The sequence below is a fragment of the Solea senegalensis genome, linkage group LG2, assembly GCF_019176455.1.
Source record: "Solea senegalensis isolate Sse05_10M linkage group LG2, IFAPA_SoseM_1, whole genome shotgun sequence".
NCBI lineage: Eukaryota > Metazoa > Chordata > Actinopteri > Pleuronectiformes > Soleidae > Solea > Solea senegalensis.
Genome location: NC_058022.1, coordinates 9,405,432 through 9,429,678, shown reverse-complemented (window position 1 = coordinate 9,429,678; position 24,247 = coordinate 9,405,432). Strand labels below are relative to the sequence as shown.

Sequence of the window (24,247 nt, the reverse complement as noted above, 5' to 3'; positions counted from 1 at the left end):
TTCTTGCATTAGCATATAGCAGATGCTCTTTTTAGGTTTTAAATGTAACACAGTAAAATGTTGTACTGAAGCTTGACTGAAAATGTTTTGTGGATCAAAACACAATCATAATATCTGCCAATTAGATATTTGTCTCCAAATGGCTCAGCCTTAATGTGAGAATGGTTTCTGTCTCGACACCCCGGAGACCCTGAGGCTTTTCTCTGAGAGCAACAGAGCACTCCAAAGTTCAGGTGAGGCTCATGTGAAGTTTCAGCAGCTTAATTACTTTCAAAGTTGTTTCCCGGGATTTAAGCTGCAGTTGGAGGCACTGGTGCATTGATTAAAAGTAACAACAACAACAACAAAAAAACTTATATAATATCATCACTGTAAATGAAGGTGGGTGAAAACAACGATTTACAGTTGTGAACTGTAAATTTGTGAAAAAAAAAGTCATCAAAATGAACATACCCAAAGAGATGTTTACTCTGTCTGTGTGTGCGTGTCCACAGAGTGCTTTTGATTAACTTAAAGAAAACGCTAAGAAAAACAAGAGACACAGCTGCTGGGTGATAATTAAAAGCTGTCACCAGGCAGTGACGGACTGATGCAGTACTGTGCTGCATGGCAAACGAGAAGTCATCGTGACTAATGGTTAGCCGTGGTAATATTGGGCAGACTGTTTTTTTATTTTTAAGTCCATCACTCATGTGCTTTGTCTCCCTCCCTCCAGTTGTCTCCCTGCACTTTAATGGCTACTGTATATGAATCTTAATGAAAACGTCTTTCTCTCCGTGGCCACCTCTCCATCGATTTTGCCCGCAGAGCCAGAAGAGTGCTTGACAAAATGTGATGCATTATAGATTACAGATTACCATCTTAAATTCCAATCAGGACCATAATAGATTAGAGTGCTTCAACACAGTGACTTACAGTCATAAAACAACCAGTGGCCCTGACCGTGGCTGATTCATAACAGCGGTGTTTGTGTGACAAATGAAAGAACAACACTTTACTGATCAAACATCTGCTGCTTTAAGAAGATGTGTGTGTGCGTGTGTGTATCTGGGACCTTAATCTGTTTACACAGTCACATATGGCAGGGGTCTCAAACTCACATGACCTGGGGGGGGGGGCCAATGAGTGTCCAGTCTGGTCATGAGGGGGGCCAGAAATTAGCTTTAAATCATATCGCAATAATGGTATGCCACAGAATTTTTAAGTAATAGTGTTATGTGTTGTGATATGGAACGATACAGAGTACACAATAAAAAAAAAAAACATATTAATGATGCAAATTAAAATCAAAAAATTAAATAATAATAACTGTAATAAAAAAACTGATTCATATAACCATAGGTGATATAGGTGTCATTATATCTTGATATTGGCCGCATGTGACCCACAGACATTTGAGACATCTGCATTATGCACACACAAATCAAGACCCCATCATTTTAATGACTACATTTTAAGGTGAAGTCATGTTTTAAAGTTAGGCTGAGGTCAGGGTTAGGATTAGGCCACTAGTAATTATGGTTAAGGTCAGAGTAAGTCTCCAGGAAATGAATGTAAGTCAATGCGATGTCCTCTGAAGTCATGGAAACCAGTGTGTGTGTGTGTGTGTGTGTGTGTGTGCGCGTGTGTTGGGAGTTGTTACTGGGCTGACCACATACGACATGTCTACTCCCCACAGACACACATACACAGAGTTTCTTCTCCTTGGCCTCTTTGCCCCCTGAACCTAACAGCTCAATTTCAGCCTAACCCTAGTGTGTGCACACAAACACACACACACACACACACACACACACACACATACACAGGCTACTTGGCGTCTGCAGACCTAAATAGCTCTCGGGTGTAGGACACTTGTAAATAACAGGCTATTAGGCTGGAGACGTTACCACCAACGCTGCAAAGATCTCACTCTTGCAGGCATAACTTCGGAGCACTTAAAAACTTGTCACTAGTAGTGGAATAAAAAAGAAACCCCCAGAAAGTAATAAATCAAAGCTAAATACAACAACAACAGAGACACATAATTAATAAATCAACCAGATTCACTGCCCCCTCCCCCTCCCTCCTGCAGCTACTGGACTTTAAATGGATGTTTTAAACATTGAAACATGGACAAAGGAAGGAGGGAGAAGCAGACAACATAAACCTGATCCAGGGATTAGATTAACTGCTGTGTAGATGACCAGGTCAGGGGGATGAACACAGAAGCAGGTTGTTTGTTTCCCACAGGGTGCAACAAAAGTTAAGGGGAACGGAGCAAAAGTGCGGTGGGTCTTTTTTTTTTTATGGTCCAGCCTTTCACCAAACAGCTGTGTGAAATATTGATGCTTTAATTCCACGGAGGAAATGTCTAAATGATTTTGGAACATCTGAACGGGGGGGAAATTCACCACATCTATAATTGATTAAGTCTGAAATGTTAATAACTCAGTGGGAAACCACCGGAAGAGAAGCTTAACGGGAGAGAGGACAACAGTGTGTGTGTGTGTGTGAATCTACAGTATACTCGAGTATGAGCTCGCTAATGAATTCACACAGTGTGTAAGAATAAGAGAAGAACTTTTATTTACAAGTACAAGTTTTTTTTTCTTTTATCTGGGTTTTTTGGAGTTTGTTTTACTTGAAACTATATCAAGTTCATTTTCTTTGCACTATTTATTCTGTATGTGTGCGGTTTTCTTCCCAAGAAGTGAAAATATACATGATTAACATATGTGTTATTTCATTAATGCCTTTTGTGACCTTGACTTTCACAAAGAAAACGTGTGGCTCCTCCATCTCAAAAAAAGGTTTCCACTATAAAAATGAAAATAAAAACAATGTTCAGTAAATTAAAAGTTAAAGCCACAGCAGCCTGTGGGTCTGTGGGAGACTCAGAATCCATTGCATACGCTCCATGATTCCTTTAATTCTCTTTAATTTTATATTTCCTCCTTATTTCTTTGAAAAGCATTCCATAACTGTTTTTTTCAATGCTTCTTTATTATTAAGATGTATTTATGTTAACGTTCTGAATGCTTCTCTATCTTAACCTCATCCATCTGTATGATGTGTTTTTCTGCCTAACTGACTGTCGCTCTCTCTCTCTCTCGTGTAAAAAAAGCCACACAGCCAAAAAACAATACTGGACACCAAATCCTCTGAGCTGTGCTAATTATTTTGAAGTGTGAAAACCGTCCTAGAACAGTCAATGTGTTGTAATTAGACTCTGATAATTACAGCCTGGGGACCAAGGGAGGGCCCAGAGGGATTATTATGGGGTAGCCGAAGCCAGGAAAACAGGAGGAGAGTGGGCTGAAGTTCACCAAATGCACCCAACAACTCTCGCACGGAGAGACAAGCTGGTGGGGACAGAGACTCCTGAGATAAAGAGGTAAAACCACTGCACATGTACATACAGTATGTCCGTCGCTTACCTGCAGTCCAGTTTCTCGATCTCAAAGTGCGGGTTAAAGTTGAGGACGATGCGCTGTGAAGGCTCAGGAGCAGTGATGACCCAGCGACAGTTCTGGTGAGGCGGGTACTCCAGCGGGTAGCCCGGTGTGGTGATGTATCCGGCATCGCTGGCATCTAAGTAGCCCCCGCATGGTTCCGATGCTGCGCGAGAAGAAAGACAATATGCATGAAGTCTCAAAGAGTCAAGTGTTTGTAATACCTTGGTTTTTGTCCACTACAAAAGTGTGATAAAAAAAAAAACAACATTAAACATTAGAGAGCAGAGGTTAAAAGGAATAAACATGAGGAAATGAAAGCTGAGTGATGAGATAAGCATCATAAGTATGATCAGGATCAGTGTTGTTTGTTTATAGAGACTGACCAGATGTCAGCACGCAGTACGAACGCCACCAAACTAACTTAACACACGCAGTATTTGTTCATTAAACAAGAATTGGCACTCTGAGAGGGGCGAAACCGATAAAATGCAGATAAGCGCTGTGTTTGCACAGACAGGATATGGGAAACAACGCAGGGAGTGTGTGTGTACGATTGTGCGTGCGCGTGCGCATGTAGACGTCAAGGTCAATGTAGCACCACGACATACAAAGGCTCCATTCTGAACCCAAACTGACACACACACACACATACAGAAAGAGTCCAGATGCCACAGTTACTGTCTGAGAGCGGATCCACTTGTCAGCGCTCATACGTCCGTGTCATGTCATAAACAATGGCCGTCATTCACAGCTGCAGATGCAGCCTGACATAGATGGGTAACTCATATATGTCTGTGGCGCCCACCGCACACATAACACACACACACACACACACACACACAACTCTACTGTATTGTACATCTATGGCGCCTATTGTGCGTCAGGCCTGCTGGCCCGTTTCACGGACTGTGCAGCCCCGTCATGAGAGGCTGAACTTCCTCATTGTTTGAGATCCATAAAAACTTAACTTAAACCATGCTGGTGGATGTGTGAGATGACAGCAATCTTTGTTAAGGCCGAGCACTCCTGACATGATGACACAGTCTGAGTCACTGTATGCTGAAAATAATCATGTTCGTATAGTTTCTTGTCGAGTGGGTATCACATTTGAAGCTGAAACTGTGACATTTAACATATTTCTGTGCAACAACAAACAGTGATCGCGCTGTAGATTTGGGAACAGGAGGATACATTTTCAAAACAGCTGTTTTGGGCATCATGGTGGACAAAGTTGGACGGGATCATTTTTATGCAAACAGCATCTGTGTCTCTCTCTCTCTCTGCCGCTTGCTGTGCAGTACAGATGGATGATGATGATGTAAACAATAATATGTAAAGTATCTAAGTAACAAGTTGGGCCAGTCCGGAGATGGACAGATCCTCTTACGCTGCATGAATACACTCACTGTCAGTGTGTTTATAATGTGTCACCTGTCTGTATTTTAGACAGTATCAGTAACACCTACAGTAGGCGGAGAAAAGATCAGTCCTCTACAGTTTAAACTTTAAACGGCTGCTTCAGTTCAGGCTCAAGAGAGAAAACCAATATGATTAAAAAATAACACACACACACTGTAATAATTATTTATTGCCGCTGTGCTGAGTGGGGTGACATAGCCAAGTCAAACTACTCAGCAGAATACAACATGTTTGAATGCTATTAATAGAGCGGCTACTGTAAACCTACACTCTGAGAGGAGTGAGAGGAGTAACCGTACACAAGCAAACATTGACACACACGCACATGCGGCATAAACACTTAATCAGACGCGATCTCACCAATGAATCCCCCAAACAAAAAAAAGTCACTTTTCATTCGTCGGGTCGTGACTGATACGCACTCATACGCTGAAGAACCAGCAACATGAGCGCGGAGGTCAGATCTCAGCACACAGCACACGACGTGACGGACACTTTGGCAGCCTTATCTGGCATCTGCGTCGCGCTGTCTGCAAACAATTAGTGATCATCCCTCTGTATCTCCCAACTAGTCCATGTCTCAAGTCCCCCATCGGCCTCCTATCTGTTTCCAATCTCCTTGGTGATATACAGTAATACAGGACTAGGGTTACACGGCCCGAGTAACCCGGCCAGGCGCATTTCATCTCAGCACCACCTGGATTAGTGTTTAACCACTCTGGAATCTCACAGCAGCATCGGCCAAACACCACTTTTAGCACAGAGCTTAGCTAACTATATCCAATGCAAAATCTGGGATATGCAGAAAGGCAGTGCCATTACTGACACTCGGGGTGCCGTGCATGTTTACTTCAGGCTGTAGTTTAGATGATAAGATGGAGAGGAAACGTGTTTTTTTTATTAGATTCAGTCACGCGTGAGGCGCTTGTGGATGTTTTTTGAGTTTGATTTTTGACAAGCTCAACACTTGGATGAAGTTTCTGAAGATCATTCCCGTCTTTTTCTTCCATTTGTTTTTTTTTTTTGGGTTCCTTTCCTCTGCCTTTTCTCTCACCTCTGGCACGCAGCTGATGAAGACAGCACCGCTGAGCGCCTGATGAATATGGTTGGCGTGACAGGGAGGCAGATGCTGTGTGTGCATGAAGTAATGAGTATGCTCTGCTTTAAGGTTCTATCAATCAATCTCACACATACACACATATTTTATAAATCCTAAGGTGAAAAAGGAGCAAAAGGTGACCAAATCTGAAGAGGTCACCTCAGTTGCCACTTATTTGAAATACATTTGCTTATATAACATGATGCTGAGGTCGAGCTCATATTATAACACAAGAGTTCCTGCAGTAAGAACGTGATATAGATGAGGACATAAACGTTTCTCTTTAGGAACTATACAGTAGAACTGCACCCTCCGACGAAAACTCAATCTATAGCAATTCTAATTTGTATTCCACACTGCAGCATCGTGACCTGTGCGCTGGAGAGAAAGAGCAATGGAGAGGTGGGAGGACAGTAGAGATGCTGAGTCGGGGAAACGCCTGAATTCATGTCAAGAATTATCAAACAGGTTAATCAGAGACAGAAAAGAAGAAGAAATACAGTTAAGCCTTTAAGGAGTTCTTTTGAGTCCACGTTTCAAACAACCCTCCGTGAATAAAAAATTTTAACAAAAAAAAAACCCATGGAAATGATTGTACAAAAATAAGAAAATTTGATTTTAGAGATCTTTAGATTTTAGTTTTGTGATACGAGTCCCAATCCTGCTCGAAGCAACTCAAGATAGACTATTACACTTAAAGGTTTCATGTTCCTAATAGCAGTGAAATGCCGTTACATCATGGAATAAGAGTGCTCTCATAAGGGATTTTAATATGGCATATATAATTTGTTATGATGTGTTTTCACGGTATATTTAACCGGAATTTCCGATGCTGCAGTTCAACTACTCAAGTCAAGAATAAGCCAATCTCAATCTGTTCAATGCTGCAGATCTATTTCTTCTCACAATGGCTGCTTCTTCTTCTTCTTCTTACAATTAAATGCTGTGGCGAGCTGGTACTCTGTGAACATCCCAACATACCACATCAAGACATCTCCCTTTTCCTTTGTCTCTGAAGATGCAGAGACACTTCCCTCTTCCTCCTCCTCCTCCTCCTCCTCCTGACCTCAGAACTTCACACACGACAGTTTTCCCTCTCCAGCACCACCACATCAGCGCGTGTGATCTTCGGGGAGACGTTGCATTTACACCACACATTCACAACAAACGCAAACCGCTGAACAACACTCATCTCCCTCTGGCTATGGCATCAGTGAATTTAGACCAGGCACACACACACACACGTGCATATGCAGGAAAAGCAGCAGCAGTAAACGGTGCTAAGCAGTCAGGCGGGGATATGAGACAGGTCACTGCATTATTTATGGCTCTTTGCCATGTTTAGTAGAGCCTCCTGATAACACCTATTCAGCCACCCCGCCCCCCCACATAGAATTGTGATAAAAACTTGCATGAGAAAACAATAATACAAAAGGCTCGACCATTTCGATAAACACAGGTTTTTACATTTTCTGTGAAAACTGCACCACCCGTGTTTGTTAGCCCACAAACACAAAGCCTTGTTTGTCGGCTCACTTACAGATTAATTTTCTGAAGAGACACTTTTCACAGGTCGCAAATTGATTCACTCCACCGTGTGTGTGTGTCTGTGGGGCTTTGCATAGTTTGCATTCATTTCAATTGGCAAAGGTCCATAATGAAAGCATCAGTGTTTTAGTATGAAAGTGTGAGAAAGTCTCGCCCAGCTGAAAGAGCTCATTATCCACACACACACACACACACACTGTGTCTCACGTTCTCATCATTCTGACCTTGTTGCAAACAAGTCACCCCCCCGAACACAACAATCAATAAACTCTGAACATCTGCATCAAAGCCTGCAGGAGGAAAATGCTAATTCCGCCATTGATTTCCAGGCATTATTACAATTTACTATGCATTTTCAGGAAAACGGTTTGGCTCCGGCATCGCAAAGTACTCACAAAATACCTCAGGCACTGTTACCTTAAATGGTGGAAATAGAGATACATTTGCAGTAAAAAGCTTTTCGTACGACTCGGGAGAAACACTGAAAGCAACGGCCTGAAAATGTCTTCTTTGGATTCAAACCAAGCATTTAGTCATTGAAACCCAGAAAACCTCAGGAATGGACAGAGCGAGAGAAAGAAAGAAAGGGAGAAGGAGGCAGAGCGGGATGACGAGGAGGAGGAGGAGAAGAAGAAGAAGAAGAGAGAGCAGTGCCAGAACATCTGTCTCTCATCATTTGAAAAGAGAAAGTCAGCAGCTCAGAAAAAAGATCACTGGACAGAAAACACAATCCATACATGCACACAAACAGGTGGGGCTGTGCTTCGGTGGAATATTACAAACACAACTGTGTCTCTGAGAAAGGAGAAAGAAAAAAGAACTGATGGGAGAAAACCCTACACATGACCTGTGGAGGTCTGGAACAGGGGGAGAGACGATGGCACAGTGGACAGACGGAGGGAGGATAAAGACTTAAGATCTTAAGAGGAAGAGGAAGAAATGACTGAAAGGCTCACAGAAGCACAATGAGCAACAGACCAAAAACAAAAATCAAGTGCAACTAAAGAGGTGGAAATAATGCTTCAGTGTCCATGTTTTGTTTTAGGTGCACTATTCATTCCCGTTCTTCACATGTATAAAATATGTTGCTATAGAGATGATTGCACTTCCTTAAGTATATATAGGTAAATAAATAGATAAATGCACAGATTATGCAAAAATATGCACATTTGACATAGGAAAATTCCATGTGTACATTTATTATGTATGTGTATTTCTTTATTTTCACTTATTTAACAGTCTCACACATCCACTATAATCACAGAGGCCTTTAAAGCATAACTGCCTGTTTGATGCTCCTCAGTGATATCTGGTCCCATTAACTTCTGTTGACATTGTGTTCATTCCTAATAGAGGTTGCCTTCAGTCACGCCACTGAACAACGTGGGGTCAAATGTTGTAATAAACCTGAGGAAGATTCACGTGGCACCACAACCACCACCACAACAACAACAACAACAACAACAACAACTCCTGTTATTTCAAAGTTCACGGACAACTGTTGCGAGGAAACTTTTCATCCTCATTCAAAAGACATTTGAAATGTATGCAGGTACATTGTGCTGTAAAAAAAGTAAAATAAAAAAAAAGCCCGCTGAGGAAAACATAAACTGAGAGTGTCTGAGAGAAAAGGCAGAACCTGAAAAGAATGAGGTTTCCCACCGCTGTGAAGTGAGGCGGCGAAGACGGCGAGCGACGAAGAAGAGAGAGAAAACACTGACACAGGGAGGTGTGGAGAAAGAGACAGAATGCACCATTAAAGCAGAGGTGAGGAAACAACAGCATGATTTAGCGTGAAGCGAGCGAGAGAGAGAGAGAGAAGGAAGGAAGGAAGGAAGGAAAACAACCTGTGGCCTCGCACGGCACACTAGCTCTGGAGGGACTGCTGAGGACACAGAAGGCTTAGCTGTAATGCACAAGCTCAGACACACTGGACGTGTGTGTGTGTGTGTGTGTTGTAAAAGAAGTGAGAACCAGCAAATAGCCTCATTCAAAGGATTTCCACGATCTCTGCTTTTTCTTCACAAAGATATAAATACACAGAGAGGGAGAGATCTCACCCTCCTCTCTAATTACTTCAGTCATTACCACTGGCCAATGAAGAAACTAGAATACTAGCAGTTTACTAATGACATGATAACTGTAATTAGAACATCCTCCTGGACCCACTAATTGTCCTTTCCTTTTACTGACATGAGACAGGCAGAGAGAGAGAGAGAGACTGTGGACGCTTCACTGACTGTATGCTGTGAATGTCAGTGGGCCTCTGCACCTCTGCTGCTAATGTAATGACTGTGAAACCAAAAAAAAATCCTTCAAATCATTTGATTTATGAATTTCATTCCCCGTTTTTCTTATTATTTCACGTTCATTTCATACATATTTTGTAGGATATTTTAGGATTTTAATATCGAACAGAACCCAACAAAGCAGTAATCTGTATTACCAAATGAAACAGAGCAAACCCTTAATCCTGAAACACCTGCTACCTGCAAGATGATTCGGATGAAATCAGTTTTCAAGAATATCTGCAGCAAAGTGTCACCCCCACCCTCTCTCCCTCTCACCCTCTCTCTCTCACACTCACACACACACAAGAGTCACAAACACAGTTTCAACACATGAGCTGAAATTAATTTGATTTGGATAATATATTTATAGCTGCCTTGTGGCCTCTTTGTTTATTTTCCTCCATTTTCCACACGACATATTGATATATACATTGTCTTCCACGTAACAGAAGAGAGTAATAAATCCAGGTTTCTTTACTGCAGGTGGCTCCACTCAACTGCTTCTTCACACTCTGTTGCTTTTTCCACAGTTGCCCTCTCGTGCTCTCGTTCCCTCTCTGTGTCTTTGGGTTTCTGTTCCTTTACGTCTTTTTCCACTTATCTTTCATCCTTCTTATCGTCCACACCGTATCGTTTCTCAGTGCTTTGGACAGCGCTTTAAATGTCATGACATTTATTGATTTTAAATATACCGTCATCATCATCGGCACCTCAACGCCTCACACGTGACGACGCAGACTAAAATGGGAATCATACTATAATAAACTTCAAATACGCCGCCGTACTTTAAATGTTTCCAAAGTTCACGTACCAATCTATAAATGTGCTGAGTAATTATCACAGCTAATTCAGTTTTAATATCTGTACTGGCACAAGCTAATAACTCGTTTACTCTGTAGCACTGAGCTACTGTGTTTGTGGCACAGAGTCCTTTTGTTGTGTGGCGAACCAATGTTTAACCCCTTTGTGCGAGAGAATGACATGGATGGTTTGTTTTATTGATGGCATCATGACCCACTGGGCCACTGTAAAATTTAATTATTACAAGACAACCTCACAGGGGGGACGGGGGTTAACGCTGCACCTGGTTATGTGAGGTGTGAGGTTAAGACTCACACTGTGTGTTTACACGAGTCCGTACTGTACTTGAAATCTTTCACTCCCGCGGCACAATGACCGAACAATTAAAAGTGCTGAATAAGCACACGGCGGACGGCTCTGCGTTACACTGGCACACTGAAGATTTGAAGTGCAACCGTTTGCAGTCAGTGGACTTGTTGACTCTTTCACCCCAAAAATGTTAGGAAGAGTCTCCTCCCGTGTCCGAACTTTTAAAACCACATCATGTTCAGGGGAACAAAACCCCTGTCTTTTTAACCAGTCCTGAGTTGCGTACCTGTGGGCAATTTATCCCACTGCTTGCTTACTCCTCCACTGTGGCTCATGGTGAGCCTGTTTCATCAACCAGCATATTTCAGTAGAGACACTATAGAGGCAGACAGCTGGTCTTGAGTGGCCAATTATGTCCATTTATCTCCCTTGCAGGCACAGCTGTGATCAAACAGAATGAAGAAACAGGATCAAACAGCGCAGCGAAAAAATCATTCTTCCGTTTGCTTCACTTGTTTTTTTTTTTGCAGCTTTCCTCTGCCTGTCCCTGTTACTTCCTCCCACTGTACCTCCCTCCTGTCTCTTGCTATGTATATATATATATATATATATATATATATATATATATATATATATATATATATATACATGTATAGATATATATATCTATACTTCTTCTTGTACATCTCTCCGGAGACGACAAAGAAGAGGCATCTTTTAAAAGTTTACTGCTGAGGAAGCCCCTCAATGTGTGTGTGTGTGTGTGTGTGTGTTCCAGCGTACCAGGAAGAGATAGCAGCCTGATGGAGCCCTTAATGATTAATCTGTTTTTAATACTTTTAAATCAAGATAAAAAAAACAATGACATCATCAGACCACATTGACTGATGAAGCAGTTCATTTAAATAGACCTTGTGATGACATGGCTAAAAGAAGAAGTGCTCTATGGTCAAACAATGACTCAAACACAGACCACAGCCTCAAAGTTAAACACTTTATCCATCAGCCTTTAGCACCGCAGCTTCCCTGTGAATTTACTGTGCCGTGAAAACCCTCAAACTCACGCCTCCCTGCTTTGGTACCGACCGCAAACACAGGTCACCGCATGCTGTTGCTCAGATAACCTGTAGGATTTACAGCAAAAGACCCTCCGGCTGATAGGTCACGGCGGCCTGAACCGACTCCGATTTCAGTTGACATGGAAATATCCACACACAGCAATCTGTTCCATGACACATATCTTCATCTCGTCACATTCAAGGTGAAATGTGATGCAAAGTATCCCTCACTGCTCTCTCTCTCTCTCCGTCTGTGTCCCTCCACAACAACATTTGTCAGACAGGGGCCACTCAATCCAAGTCATGAGATCTGCAAAAGCCCCAGCTCACCTCCTCAATAAGCCTTAAATCAATATAACAACAAATCCCCCCTCTTTTACACTTTTACACAAATATATCTCAGAGCAGAAAGTGGACCATGGAGAGGAATCAAACGTTTTTGCCAAGTGCCTGCTCTTTCTTTGATTAGAAACAGGGAGAATATATTAGTGTAATAGCAGGCGTCATTGTGTCTGAAAAACATTCCACAAAAGGTAGAGTTCCACTATAAAATGAGTTATAAAACGTGTGTTTTATTTGTTTTTATACTAAAAACGTACTAACTAAAGTTCTTATGGCTCACATTGGCTTAGGAACACAGCGTTCCCTATGATAAACCCCACCTGTAACACAACAACCTCAACAATAACAACACTCTTGTTTGTTTCAAACTAAAAAAAACAACCACAACAACAGCCATTGAGCTGCTCTATCTGAGTCCTCCCTGCGCGTAAAGGGTCGATCGCTTGGATGCGCGCAAAAACATCGACGTTAAACGCACGAGCCCCGAGGCGCAGCGAGCGAAAACCGTTATGTTCCGTGCCACTTTTTAATAGAGCGTAAAGCGTTAAGTGTTAACGCAGCTCATAGCCCTGACCCCATCGCTCATGCACGGAGCCGTGACAGTGTGACAGACCCCCGCAGCCTGAGTCGGTGGAATCGGACCTCCGTGTGACCGGAGACAACCCGGCCACATTGGCCGCTACACCTCTGCGCACACGGAGCAGAGAGAGCGCCGCGTTCACGCTCTGTGCGCAGTTGTGACAGAGCTGCCGGTAACAGCTCCGGGTGAGACATGATGACTCCATCACAGTGACACAGGCTGAGAGGAAACTACGCGAAAATGTCACGAAACTAAACCGAGATGGCGCCTTAAACACAGCAGCTGCCACTAAAAGTAGTCCCGGTAGCAAAATTAGAGGCACATTATAGTGATTTTTTCATTATGGGATAGCTCTCCCGAGAAAAGCCATTGATTCAGCTGCAGATGAAATACTACTGTAGGTGGGAACAGATGTGTAAAAGCCAAAGCATGCAGGGAATACAGTTATCACGATAGTTTATGTGTAGCTGTGTTTAGTTCGTGGTTTTAACTTTTTTTTAACCTCTCTAAACACACGAGGGCGATGGGTCAATTCCGCGAGGACTATACTGTGACGACGCATTATTTGTGCCACTAATAACAACATATGTAATGATAGCAACAATAAAACACGTGTTTCACAGAGTAGTTTGCGGCGGTGTGGTGGAGAAATGTTGCCCCTTTCAAAGAAACAGTCCAGTTTCCATGTAACACCTATGTGACACGGCTGGGAAAGTGTCAAACCTACCTCCTTCCTCTGCGGTGACCGCTGGAGGCCAGAGAAACGCCAGTAAACATCCACAGAGCCAAATGAATACATCCATCTTTCCCCTCGAATATGGAGAAAATCGTCCGTTATCTTCGTCTGTGGTTTTTATTCTGTATCAGAGACGGAACAAGCTCCACAGTCTCTCAGGTTTCTGATCCTCTTAAGCGCAACAAGACTCGTGTCCAAAACTCCAGCACAAACGCCGAGCTGCGCTCTCGCTGCTCTCCAAGAATATCAAGACTGCTTTTTAACTTAAACGTGTGTCGGCGTGAGACACCGCGCGTCTACATCTGTTATCAGCGCAGTTTGTCCAATAACCACATTTTTAAGACCGGGAAACCCATGCCGGTGCTCGCAGGCACGGTGTCCACTGAGTCGAGCGAAACGCGCGTGGGGGATAAAACCTCACACAAGCTGATGCGCAGAATCACAAATTGCAAAGAAATGATAAATCACTTCTTCAAAACGCAAAAAAAAAAAAAGAAACAGAAAAACAAATAACAAATAAACTAATAAAAGAAACTCGCGTCTTTTTCCATCTGCGGAGGGAAAAAATACTCCCAACTCTTTTGCCCCAAGTGGCGCGTTTACATGTCAAAACCACCTGTGAGTAAGACACAAAAAATATTGTCCCAACGCGTGTCCTTATACTTTTCGATGACTGTCCGCTTTTTGCGCAAAACACTGGTCAGGAGCTCCGGTGTGCGTGCGCTGCGTGCGTAAAGTCTGATGAGGAGAAACAAACGTGCAGCCTCTTCAGTCTCCTCGCGCACACTGAGCGTTTCTTCACTCAAACACGTTGACTGTGTCTCCTCGCTTTCTCTCTGCATGCGCGGCTGCGCCACTGCGTCCTGTCCTCTCTCCTTCTCTCTCTCTCTCTCCTTCCTCTCCGATCTCCGCCGGGTTTGTGGCATCGTGCAGGACTGCTCACTCAATCCCCCCCGTCTCGGCGCGCATGCACGCCACGCGCGCGCACGTGTATCGGATTACAGTAGGCACCTCTGCCCGCCTCCATATAGCCCCTCACTGATTAAAGAGCAGTTTTACTCCCTCTCTCCTTCTCTCTCTCTCTCTCTTTTTTTTACCTCACCCTATCTTAAACACTCTCTCTCCATCTATGCTTTCCTTTTATAAAAATCTATATAATTTCCCTCCATCTCTCTCTCTCTCTCTCTGGTATTAAAGAGAAACAGGGGCCCATATCTTTGTAGCAGAGGAACATGGTGCTAATTACAACATGCATCCAAAAATACTTTGTATGTTTTACAGTGATCCTTAAAAATAACATCAAAGATAAACCTTTGTATACAAAGGGGACACACGCTCTCATTCAAAGCAGTCATTGTGGTAATAATGGTCAAGCTACTGGGTACAGAGATTCAAACACAGCCTGGTGCACACACCCACCCACTCATCCACACCCACCAAACACATACACGCACTTTCTTCTACGCGGGCCTCCTCCCTCTCCGTAGGGTTTTGGTGGTAGGTGTGTTTAAGGGCCTGTGCAGCGACACCAAACGCTTGTGGTCTGACAGACTAACCAAACGTTGGTCTTCCCAGGACACACCCAGCGCATGCTGGCACATAGATGCACACACATACAGGCCATAATGACACAACGGAGTTATCTTGTGGGAAGAAACCCCCCCTTTAAACATATATTTCTTTCATGACGGGGAAGAAAATCATACAGGGGTGTGTGTGTGTGTGTGTGTGTGTTTTTTCCTTGTGACAAATATTTATAGCTCTCGCAGCCTTTTGACATGAGAGTTTGTGATATGATTACACATTTCTGCTATCTGTTATTTTCTAACTCATTATCAGCTCTCTCTGCTTCTTGGTATAGATCAGGGGTCGGCAACCTTTAGGATGAAAAGAGACATTTTTGTCCCCTGTCCAGCCAAATATAATTAATCTGGAGCCGCAAAACCTATTGACCCATAAAATGAAGATAACATCATGTATAATGTTATATATATATATACATAAAATATGCATTTTGTGAAATTTATAAACTAGGAAAATGAAAACTGTTGACAAAGGAAAATACTTTTGGCATGTGTCGGCCTATTTGTGTCCTTTAACAACCTGATCATTCAACAGATTTACAAAATAATCTACTCACCCCTGCGTTGCTGCTGTTGCATGCAAACACTCCCTCAGTCAGGTCCGATAGTATTGCTTGACAGAGCCTGTTTTCAGATGAAGGAAGCAATATACACATGATGTTATATTGTTTCTGAATAATAACAAAGGTATTACGTTTACATGTTTTCATGACAAGTTGGTGTTGTGTCTATATATATATATATACACATATACATATATAGGTGTGGTGTAATGTAACAAGTACAAATACTTTGTTACTACTGTACTACTGTACTTTGCAACTTTTACATGTATTAGAGTTGGTAATGGTCTGTATTGATATAGAGCTTTTCTAGTCTTGATGAACTGCTTGACACTACACTTTTCACTCATTCACACGCTGCAACATGGGGTTAAGTGTCTTGCTATAAAGGACACTTTATATAGACTAGCGGAGCCAGGAATTGAACGCACAACCTTCCACGCCCTACCACTGAGCCACCATGGCAAGTACATTTGATATCAGAAAATGACTATACTTTACAGTACAATAAATGTAATATATTTTAAGACTTTTACTTAAGTAATATTATTAAAAAAAGTGACTTCAACTTCTTCCAATGTAATTTTCTGGTAAGATACTTTTTTTTTTTACCATTTTATGTACTTTATACAAGACTGTACATATACATGTGTGTGTGTGTGGGTGGAGAGAGAGAGTGGGAGAGAGGCCCTAACTGCCACCCCACTCATTCCTCAGGTCCCTCTAGTGGTGCGACCTTTGTAACCTGCCACTCTCTCTCCCCTCTCGCCTCCCTCGCCCTGCGTCTCTTCACTGTAACTGAAAGCAGCCTGACCCACTGGAATCTGTCAAGTGATGAGAGTACACAGCAATCACCTGCTAATATCAGCTTAACTTACCTCTAAACTGTCAAAGCGCTCCTTTATTCAAATATATCAACCTGAAATCTTCTGACTGATTTATTATTGCCAAGGCATGACTGTGAATATGAGAGGCAATTCAGTGGAAATGAAACAATAAAATAGTGTGGAAGCAGTTCAGCCTTTTTGTTTCACATGGGAGTGAAATGTGCTGAATGCAAAAAAAAAAAAAAAGTATCCAAAACATTTTTGGCAGGGAGAATTTGGAGAGGAAAAGTAAGAAATAGTCATGAAAGCTTAGTCCAAATCGTTGGAAATTCATACCAACGCATCACACTGACCTAATCCTGCTGGACTTTCCCTTCGCGCGTTCTTCTCGGCAGCTCACAACAGTGTGTTGTGAAACTAGGATATGCCAACATCATGACACCTTTTCTGCTTGCCAAGCAGTGGACTGGCTTTCCCAGAAGTCACTGCTGACCTCACTGAGAGAATCCATTTTAGGGCAATGGATGGAAATGATGCTTGTTGCTCACGGCGCAGATACTCCCAGTGTTTCCACCTCAGTGAACTCTGCCTGCAGAGTTCTCATATCAACGCCGGCTGGCTTGTCAGTCTGCTGGCATCAATATAATACACACAATACCAAGCGGCTGTGTAACACACTTGATCTTGAAAACTAAGAGCACTCCAGTTGCTGGATCTCACACTTACTCCCTAACTCAAGTGTTTACACATTGTTTTAAATTAAAGCTGAGGTAAGCTGGATTTTTTAGTTTGTTATTGAACAGTACAGCTCCATAGTGACCTTTCAGCATAATGTAAATCAGAACTTCTCCTTCTCCTCCTGTTTTCTGAGTCTGAAGAAATAAACCAATCACAGGGCAGTTCACAGAGACAGAGCGCACACACACACACACATATTGGCTGTTCCACTAGAATTGAGGAAACTACTTCAGCATCTGTAGTTTAGTTTATTAATTTATTTGCACATTATAGCAAGCAATATAAGAACCCATAATAATGTTGTTAAAAAAATTGATTTAAAATGTTATGATGCATTAAACTGGTTATCACTACAGACTGTTCACACACACACTGGACGCGGTGTTGCTGGGTGAAGTAAGACGTAAGAATATATTAAATAGCCACCAGGGGGCAACTCTGCCGGTTACAAATGACCTCCTTTTGAATGGATGTTCGTGGGAAGACAAGCCTGGTCTCAAGCGTGACCTTCAGGGACGTCAATTTTGTCATTTATGTTCCCATTTAGAGGGAAATAGACAATATAATATGGCACATATGAGTGGACATGAGCGTGATTGACAGCTGGTATCATCCAATAGGAGCCTGGTTGCAGGTGCAGGTGATTTCCAGCTGTAAAAACTTTAAAGGGCGGTTTCCCCCATTTTTTTCCCACTTGGTCAAATGAAGAATAAATTGTTTGTTTAATTTGACCAAATTTAATGACATTTTTTTCAGACCTTTTACTCATAAAACTTCCTCTGTTGTTGTGGGAATGTATCTGAGATCCATTGTCTGATGATGGAATAACACGTATATCTCTGCAAATGAATAAAAAAAGAACTCTATATTTTTTGGGTGAAGTAACGGAGGTCAAATCATGAATCTGGACGCTTCAAAACTGCACATCGTATTTTCATGGGTAACGGCATGACTGTTTTACACTTGGTTAAAACTTCCAAAGCAATAAAAATAAATAACTATGAGGAATCTTTGTTAGTTTGTGCTCATCTGGTGGGAGGGGCTCTGGGCTTCTAGCCATCTTACCTACTGCAGCTTTAACCAGTGTTTGTCATCTGCCAGGATAAAGATTTTCATTGATTCATTCCTGAAGGAGGACTCCGACTACAACCAGCAGCTATAGAATATGCTTGAGGTTTAGCATTAACTTACCATATTTGGTTCTAACATCGCCGTAACCCCTCCACCCGCTCCACTGTTCTTGCAACACTGTATTTATCTTGGAAACAAGTCGGGGCAGTTGGGGCACCTTGACATGGTGCATAAGCCCCCCCCCCGAGTTGATTTTATTAACCTGCCTCTGCTGGGTTCAGCCACTGAATGGGTTTTTAGAAAAACATTCTTATGTGTGTGTTGCAACGGAGCTGTGAAACCAGTAGAGGGTAAGCTGATCCTTGCTCTGCGTCAGGGGGAGAACTTGTCTGCTGGCCTGTCGACAGGCTCCACTGGCCCTGTCCACACCTCGCCGACACACGACGTCCCCCTCGACGGCTCCTTTGCATTTGCATTTGACGAAGGATTTTATGAATTCATTTGTTTTATTTTTAACTACTTCAAATGTTTGGGATTCTTGTTTTTATTTATCTGTCATTTTTACAACCTCTTCATGTCTTACCGTCTTTACTCCTTCTGTTATTTTACCCATTCATTTGTCTGTTTTACTTATTCTACCTTTCGTTGACATTCGATTTTACACGTTACTTTACTTGTGGGACAAAGTGTGATGCACGTGTTGCACAAAAGTAAAAAGTAAACAACCTAACCTCACTGCCTTGTTATTGTCACATGCTTTTTCTTTATTATACATTTTGATAACACGCAACATTACAATGTAGTACATGTAGTATGTTAGATATTTTGTGATAAAGAGCTTATAATAAAGTAATATCCAATTAATTGCCAAGTAATTATGTTGCAATTCATCTTCCATTGTTATTAGGAAGTTGAATTAAGATGGTATTATGCTGATATTACTTCTCTATTACACAATTATTGCCATACTAGTGTATGCTAATATTACCATATTGTTACTGTAGTGTAATGCAAAGTTTTATTTAATTATTTAATATTTTCTTTCCCGTTGCTTTACTGGATTAGGCTGCTGTGAGTCTCAGCAGTGTTAGCAGGTCTACCTTCAAAGTAATCAGCCCCAAAATGTTAGCGGCCCACCGAGATGTCTCTCTTGCTCTCGATCTTCCTGATTACCACTCTCCCCTCTGCTCAGATACTGCTCCCCTCCTTCCATCCATCTTTGAGTTTAATGGCACATGGAGAATGTAGTGATCTCAGAGGAACCAGCAGCTCGGTGTCCATCAACCTCCCCGTGTGTGTGTGTGTGTGTGTGTCGGTGAGTCAATGTTTGTGTATGTGTCTGCATGTCAGAGAGTTAAAAGATGTCTGCGAAGGCATATTTGGAAACTCTCCACAGTGAAGGAGTTTTTCTTGTTTTTCTTTCTTTCTGTTTAATACCTGAGTGCGACTGTGTGTGTGTGTGTGTGTGTGTGGAGTCGCCTCGTTGGCACCTCTGGACTCCGGGGACGCTGCAGTGGCTGCGTTACGTCCCATTTTTCACCACTGTTCAAAATGAAATTTCCAGTTCCAAGATTTCTACCCAGCTCCTGGATCACATTTCTTTTCATCTCACTCTTTTTTTGTGTGTAAACACAGGGGCAGAAATGTGGGATCATTAGAAAAATACATCCGCCGCAAGCCCACGCGTTCTAAAAATAAATAAATAAGTGATTCCGCATAGCCATCAAAATGTCTCACAAACAGACACATTCTCTTCCACGGAGAGAGTAAATATTTATGTGTGCATACATCACATCACCCGTGGACTGACCGTATTTATCTGTAGCATGGCCAGATATTTAATCTCCAGTGTTAGTACAGTGGCGGCACTGAAAACACTCAGTAATGCAAACACACACGCACACGCGACTCACATACAAGCGCGCACTCTCCCTGCGGCCTCATCAATAAGCCATATTACTGAGCAGGTCTTGCGGGAAGCCATAGTAAATTAGTGTGTCAACGCTAACATGGGCTTCACTGATATGGAGCTGAGTGGAGACAAGCCACACACACACACACACACGCACATGCAGAGACGCACACTTTCACAGACGCACACCCACATGCCTGAACATATAAAAAGAAGCTCACACATATGAAGTTGACAACTCTACAATGAACATGCACAGACATGCTCAGGGATTATTTCTATCTTTCTATATTATATGTACACTACACTGCATGTGTTTTGGTTTTCCTGTGTATACCTTTACGTCTGTGTGTGTGTGTGAGTGTGAGTTATGTGTCTGGTACTCTGTCCGTGTTTGTGTATGTGTGTGTGTGTGTGTCTGTGTGGGAACAACGAAGCAGTGATAATCACAGTACAGCCTGTGGAGACTGCAGGGAGTCCACTCAGTTATTAGCAAGGACACAGAGGTGATAGAGGGAGACAAATATACACACACAACAGCACCCACACAAACAGGCACAGGCACAGGCGTTTGTTCACTGACACACAGACGCACACACACAAGCAGTGTCCAGGGATCACAGCGGAGTTTTACTCTCTTTCTAATAACTTCTTCTCTTTGTCATTGATCTTTCACACATTGTTTCCTCTTTTCTTTCCCTAACTTTTACTCCTTCTCTGCTTTCCCCTCCTACATTTAGTCTCTTTTTCCGCTTTTCCACTACATGGTCCTGGGACGCCAGCACGGCACAGCACGGTTTGGTGACTAGTGACTCGATTTGTTCAGTACTTCCTGCATGACCACGTGCATGAGATGCGGCTCGCCACTCGCGATCCCCGGCCTTCAGCAGTGCTGTCGCTAAATACACCAGACTCCTCTGTTAAATATTGAGATTTTAGACATTTCCCTGCTAAATGTTGGAGATTAACTCAGGTTTTCAGGATTTCTGAGTCTTGGTAACTGATCTACAGTTCGGCATTGTTCGGCTTGATTCTTGTGTTGCTCATGCCTCTTCCAGTGACGACACTCTCTGACCAATCAGTGGACGTCACACACAGTATCAGCTCAGCTCGCTTGGAACCTCGTCAGAGCAGGTACTACAAAAAGTACCAGGTACTATCTCTGATGGAAAAGTAAAAAAAACAACGTGCCGTGACGAGGCGAGTCAAGCCGTGCTGAGACCATGTAGAGGAAGAGCAGCTTTTGCATGTCTGCACTGTCCAAATCCTGCCGTCTCTTTTTATATTCTGCGTTTCTTCCCTCTCTTCCATGTGGTTGTAAAGTAGCATGCCTCTCCTCTCCTCTCCTCTCCTCTCCTCTCCTCTCCTCCTCACTCGGTAGCGCAGCAGCAGCATTTTGCGACTTTGCAGAAAGGACAGGCACCATAAAGATGTCAAGAGACTTTTCTACCTAGGAGCCACTTTTCATACTTTCTGCTCAAATATATTGCAATTAAGCTGCAAAACGGAAGGATTGCAAGGCTCATAGCTTAAATGTTAATTATCTCAAATCAGATTTTTTTTTAGAGCTGCTGTGTGAAACATTTAGAGAATGAAATGTGGCCCTGACTTCGCTAAACAGTGATTATAAGTGCATATGAGGAATGGCTCTGTTGTTATTAGTTTGTTTAAATGACTCTTCCAGGACTTTAATTTACTTCAAAAATATACTGAACACCAAGTTACAAATCACCGTAACTGTGTTTTCTGTATTGAGCATTATTCATGCAAAGCAGCTTTTACTGTTGTTTTTGCACCACAGTCCCTGGAGAGAAGTTTGAGTACGGGCGATAACTTTGTCAGGCCTTAATGGCCAAATACCTTTTTACAGGCTGCATGAGAGAAATGGAAAATATTGTCAAGCAACGAGCAAACCACAAACATTACCTCTGTGTTTGTGTCGAGCAGATAATGTTGTGCGGGTTCAGGTTCTGTGCAGTGAAAGCACACAGAGGTGTATATGAAGAACTTTCTTCATATACACATTATAGGGGATGCAGTTATAGTGTCAGTCTATGGTCACCTGAACTGAACTGTCCAGTGGCACACAGCAAACAGACACAAAGCTTTTAGGAACTGGGCAAACTTTGAATTATTTAAGGTTCTTATGATCCCAGAAGAACAACAGTACAATACGCAGGCAAGTTAGCCGGGGCATCGGTCTGATCGTGTGGAGATTTAGTCTCTTTGATTCTCTTAAGATGACATTTGAGAGTTTAGGTGCGACAGCCACGGCTCTGCGTTTAGAACCATCAATCAGTCGCTGTCTGCCCACAAAGCTACAGCACCAAGAAAATGAGAGGAGGAGAGAAAAACCCCTGTTCTCACTCCTCCCTTCACACACCCGTCCCCTTTCATCCACCTCTATTGTCTTCTCCGCTGTCCTGTCAGTCTTACTACAGATCAGTTCATTGGTCGCGCCCATTCTTCTCTATTTAAGGCGTCACCGATAGAAGCTCAGCAACTGGAACTAACTGTACTTTGGTGTACACGCGCACACGCACATGCACATGCACACGCACGCACTGTTTTTCACAATTCACTACCTTCCAATTACAGACAGTGTGGTTGTGTGTGTGGTGGTATTGTTGAAGGGAAACAAAAGACAGACCTGCTTATGGGCAAGTTACTCAAGTGAAACACTAATACAGGGAGGGATGGGTCAGTGGTCACCAGTTTATCTCACACACACACACACACACACTCTGGTTTCCATGTCTTCAGAGGACATAACATCGATTTCCTTACTTACTTACTCTAACCTTCACCATCATTACTACAGGCCTAATCCTGACCCTAACCTTAACCTAACCCTGACCTCAGCCTAACTTTAACTTAAAATGTACCATTTACATTATGGGGGACAACAACATACACACACACACACACACACAAACAAATACTTGCAATGACCACAGGAAGAACAACTTAAAATCCCTGTCTATCTAATGACCTTAAAAATAACAACAGCCTCAGGGACGTTTGTGTGTGTGTGTGTGTGTGTGTGTGTGTCTGACTGTGTTTGAGGAGTCAATCCCCTCTGGGCTGAGAGTGTATCAGTGGTTTTGTTTGCGGGGGTGTTTGTGGTCCCCTGTTGTCTTAGATGACACTCAGTGATAGGGTTATCAGTAATGGCTTAATCATGACCACAGACAGCATCGACACTTACACACACACACACACACACAGATGCAGAGACGGAGCGGAACCTGATGGTGATAAGATGATGGGTCAGGAAACACTGATAAAGTGGCCTCTAACCCTTTAAAAGGCTGATTACATGGATTGTATCAGTGTGTCGCGTTTCAACAGCATGTGGCCTTTTTCACTCTCGTGCTCTTGTTCTTCCCTTCCTACACGCACACACACACACACACACACACACACCTGGCTTTCCTTGTCTCCGTTAATGCCCTTCACATCCTCCTTTCTAAACTCTCCCTACACCTTTGCACAAGAGGCATATTACACACCAACATCCTTTCCTACTTCTAATCCTTTCTTCTTTTTTCTTCCTTCCTTCCTTCCTTCCTCCCTCCTGTCCTTCCTTACATTTGTAAGGAGACAGATTATGTTCCCTCTTCTTCAATGCCCTCTGTATGCTAATGTTGACTGTAAACATCTTGAAGTGATCTAGCTGTTTCTTAGCCAGTAATTAAGGGAAACAATAGTCATTTACACATAAGCAAACACACACACACAAGACTCCCATTGTGGCTGCGCCGTTCATACAGCTCAATTCAAACATCGTGTTCCGTACCGGTCGTATAAGGGACTGAGATGGGAAATATTTTTGACCTTTATTGAACCATACGTAGAGGATTGATGGGGTATCGGGCGGAAGGATGACAGTAGAAGGAATGTGACAGGGTGGCAGATCATGCGAGATGAAGA

General features: G+C 42.7%; 1 protein-coding gene across 4 annotated transcripts in view; it reads right to left on the bottom strand.

Moving 5' to 3' along the window:
- Positions 1-24,247, bottom strand: part of nrp2b (neuropilin 2b) — a 108,103-nt gene that overhangs the window by 66,369 nt on the left and 17,487 nt on the right. The window contains exons 1-2 of one of the 4 annotated variants that reach the window (XM_044053206.1): positions 15,761-15,827; positions 3,420-3,600 (exon numbers count right to left, since the gene is read on the bottom strand). In XM_044053206.1, coding sequence (XP_043909141.1) covers positions 3,420-3,600; positions 15,761-15,782 — 203 coding nt within the window. In that variant the 5' untranslated portion in view covers positions 15,783-15,827. Of the gene's footprint in view, positions 1-3,419; positions 3,601-13,611; positions 14,566-15,760; positions 15,828-24,247 lie in introns of those variants that run through there. The other 3 variants (XM_044053204.1, XM_044053205.1, XM_044053211.1) reach the window with 3 other exon arrangements.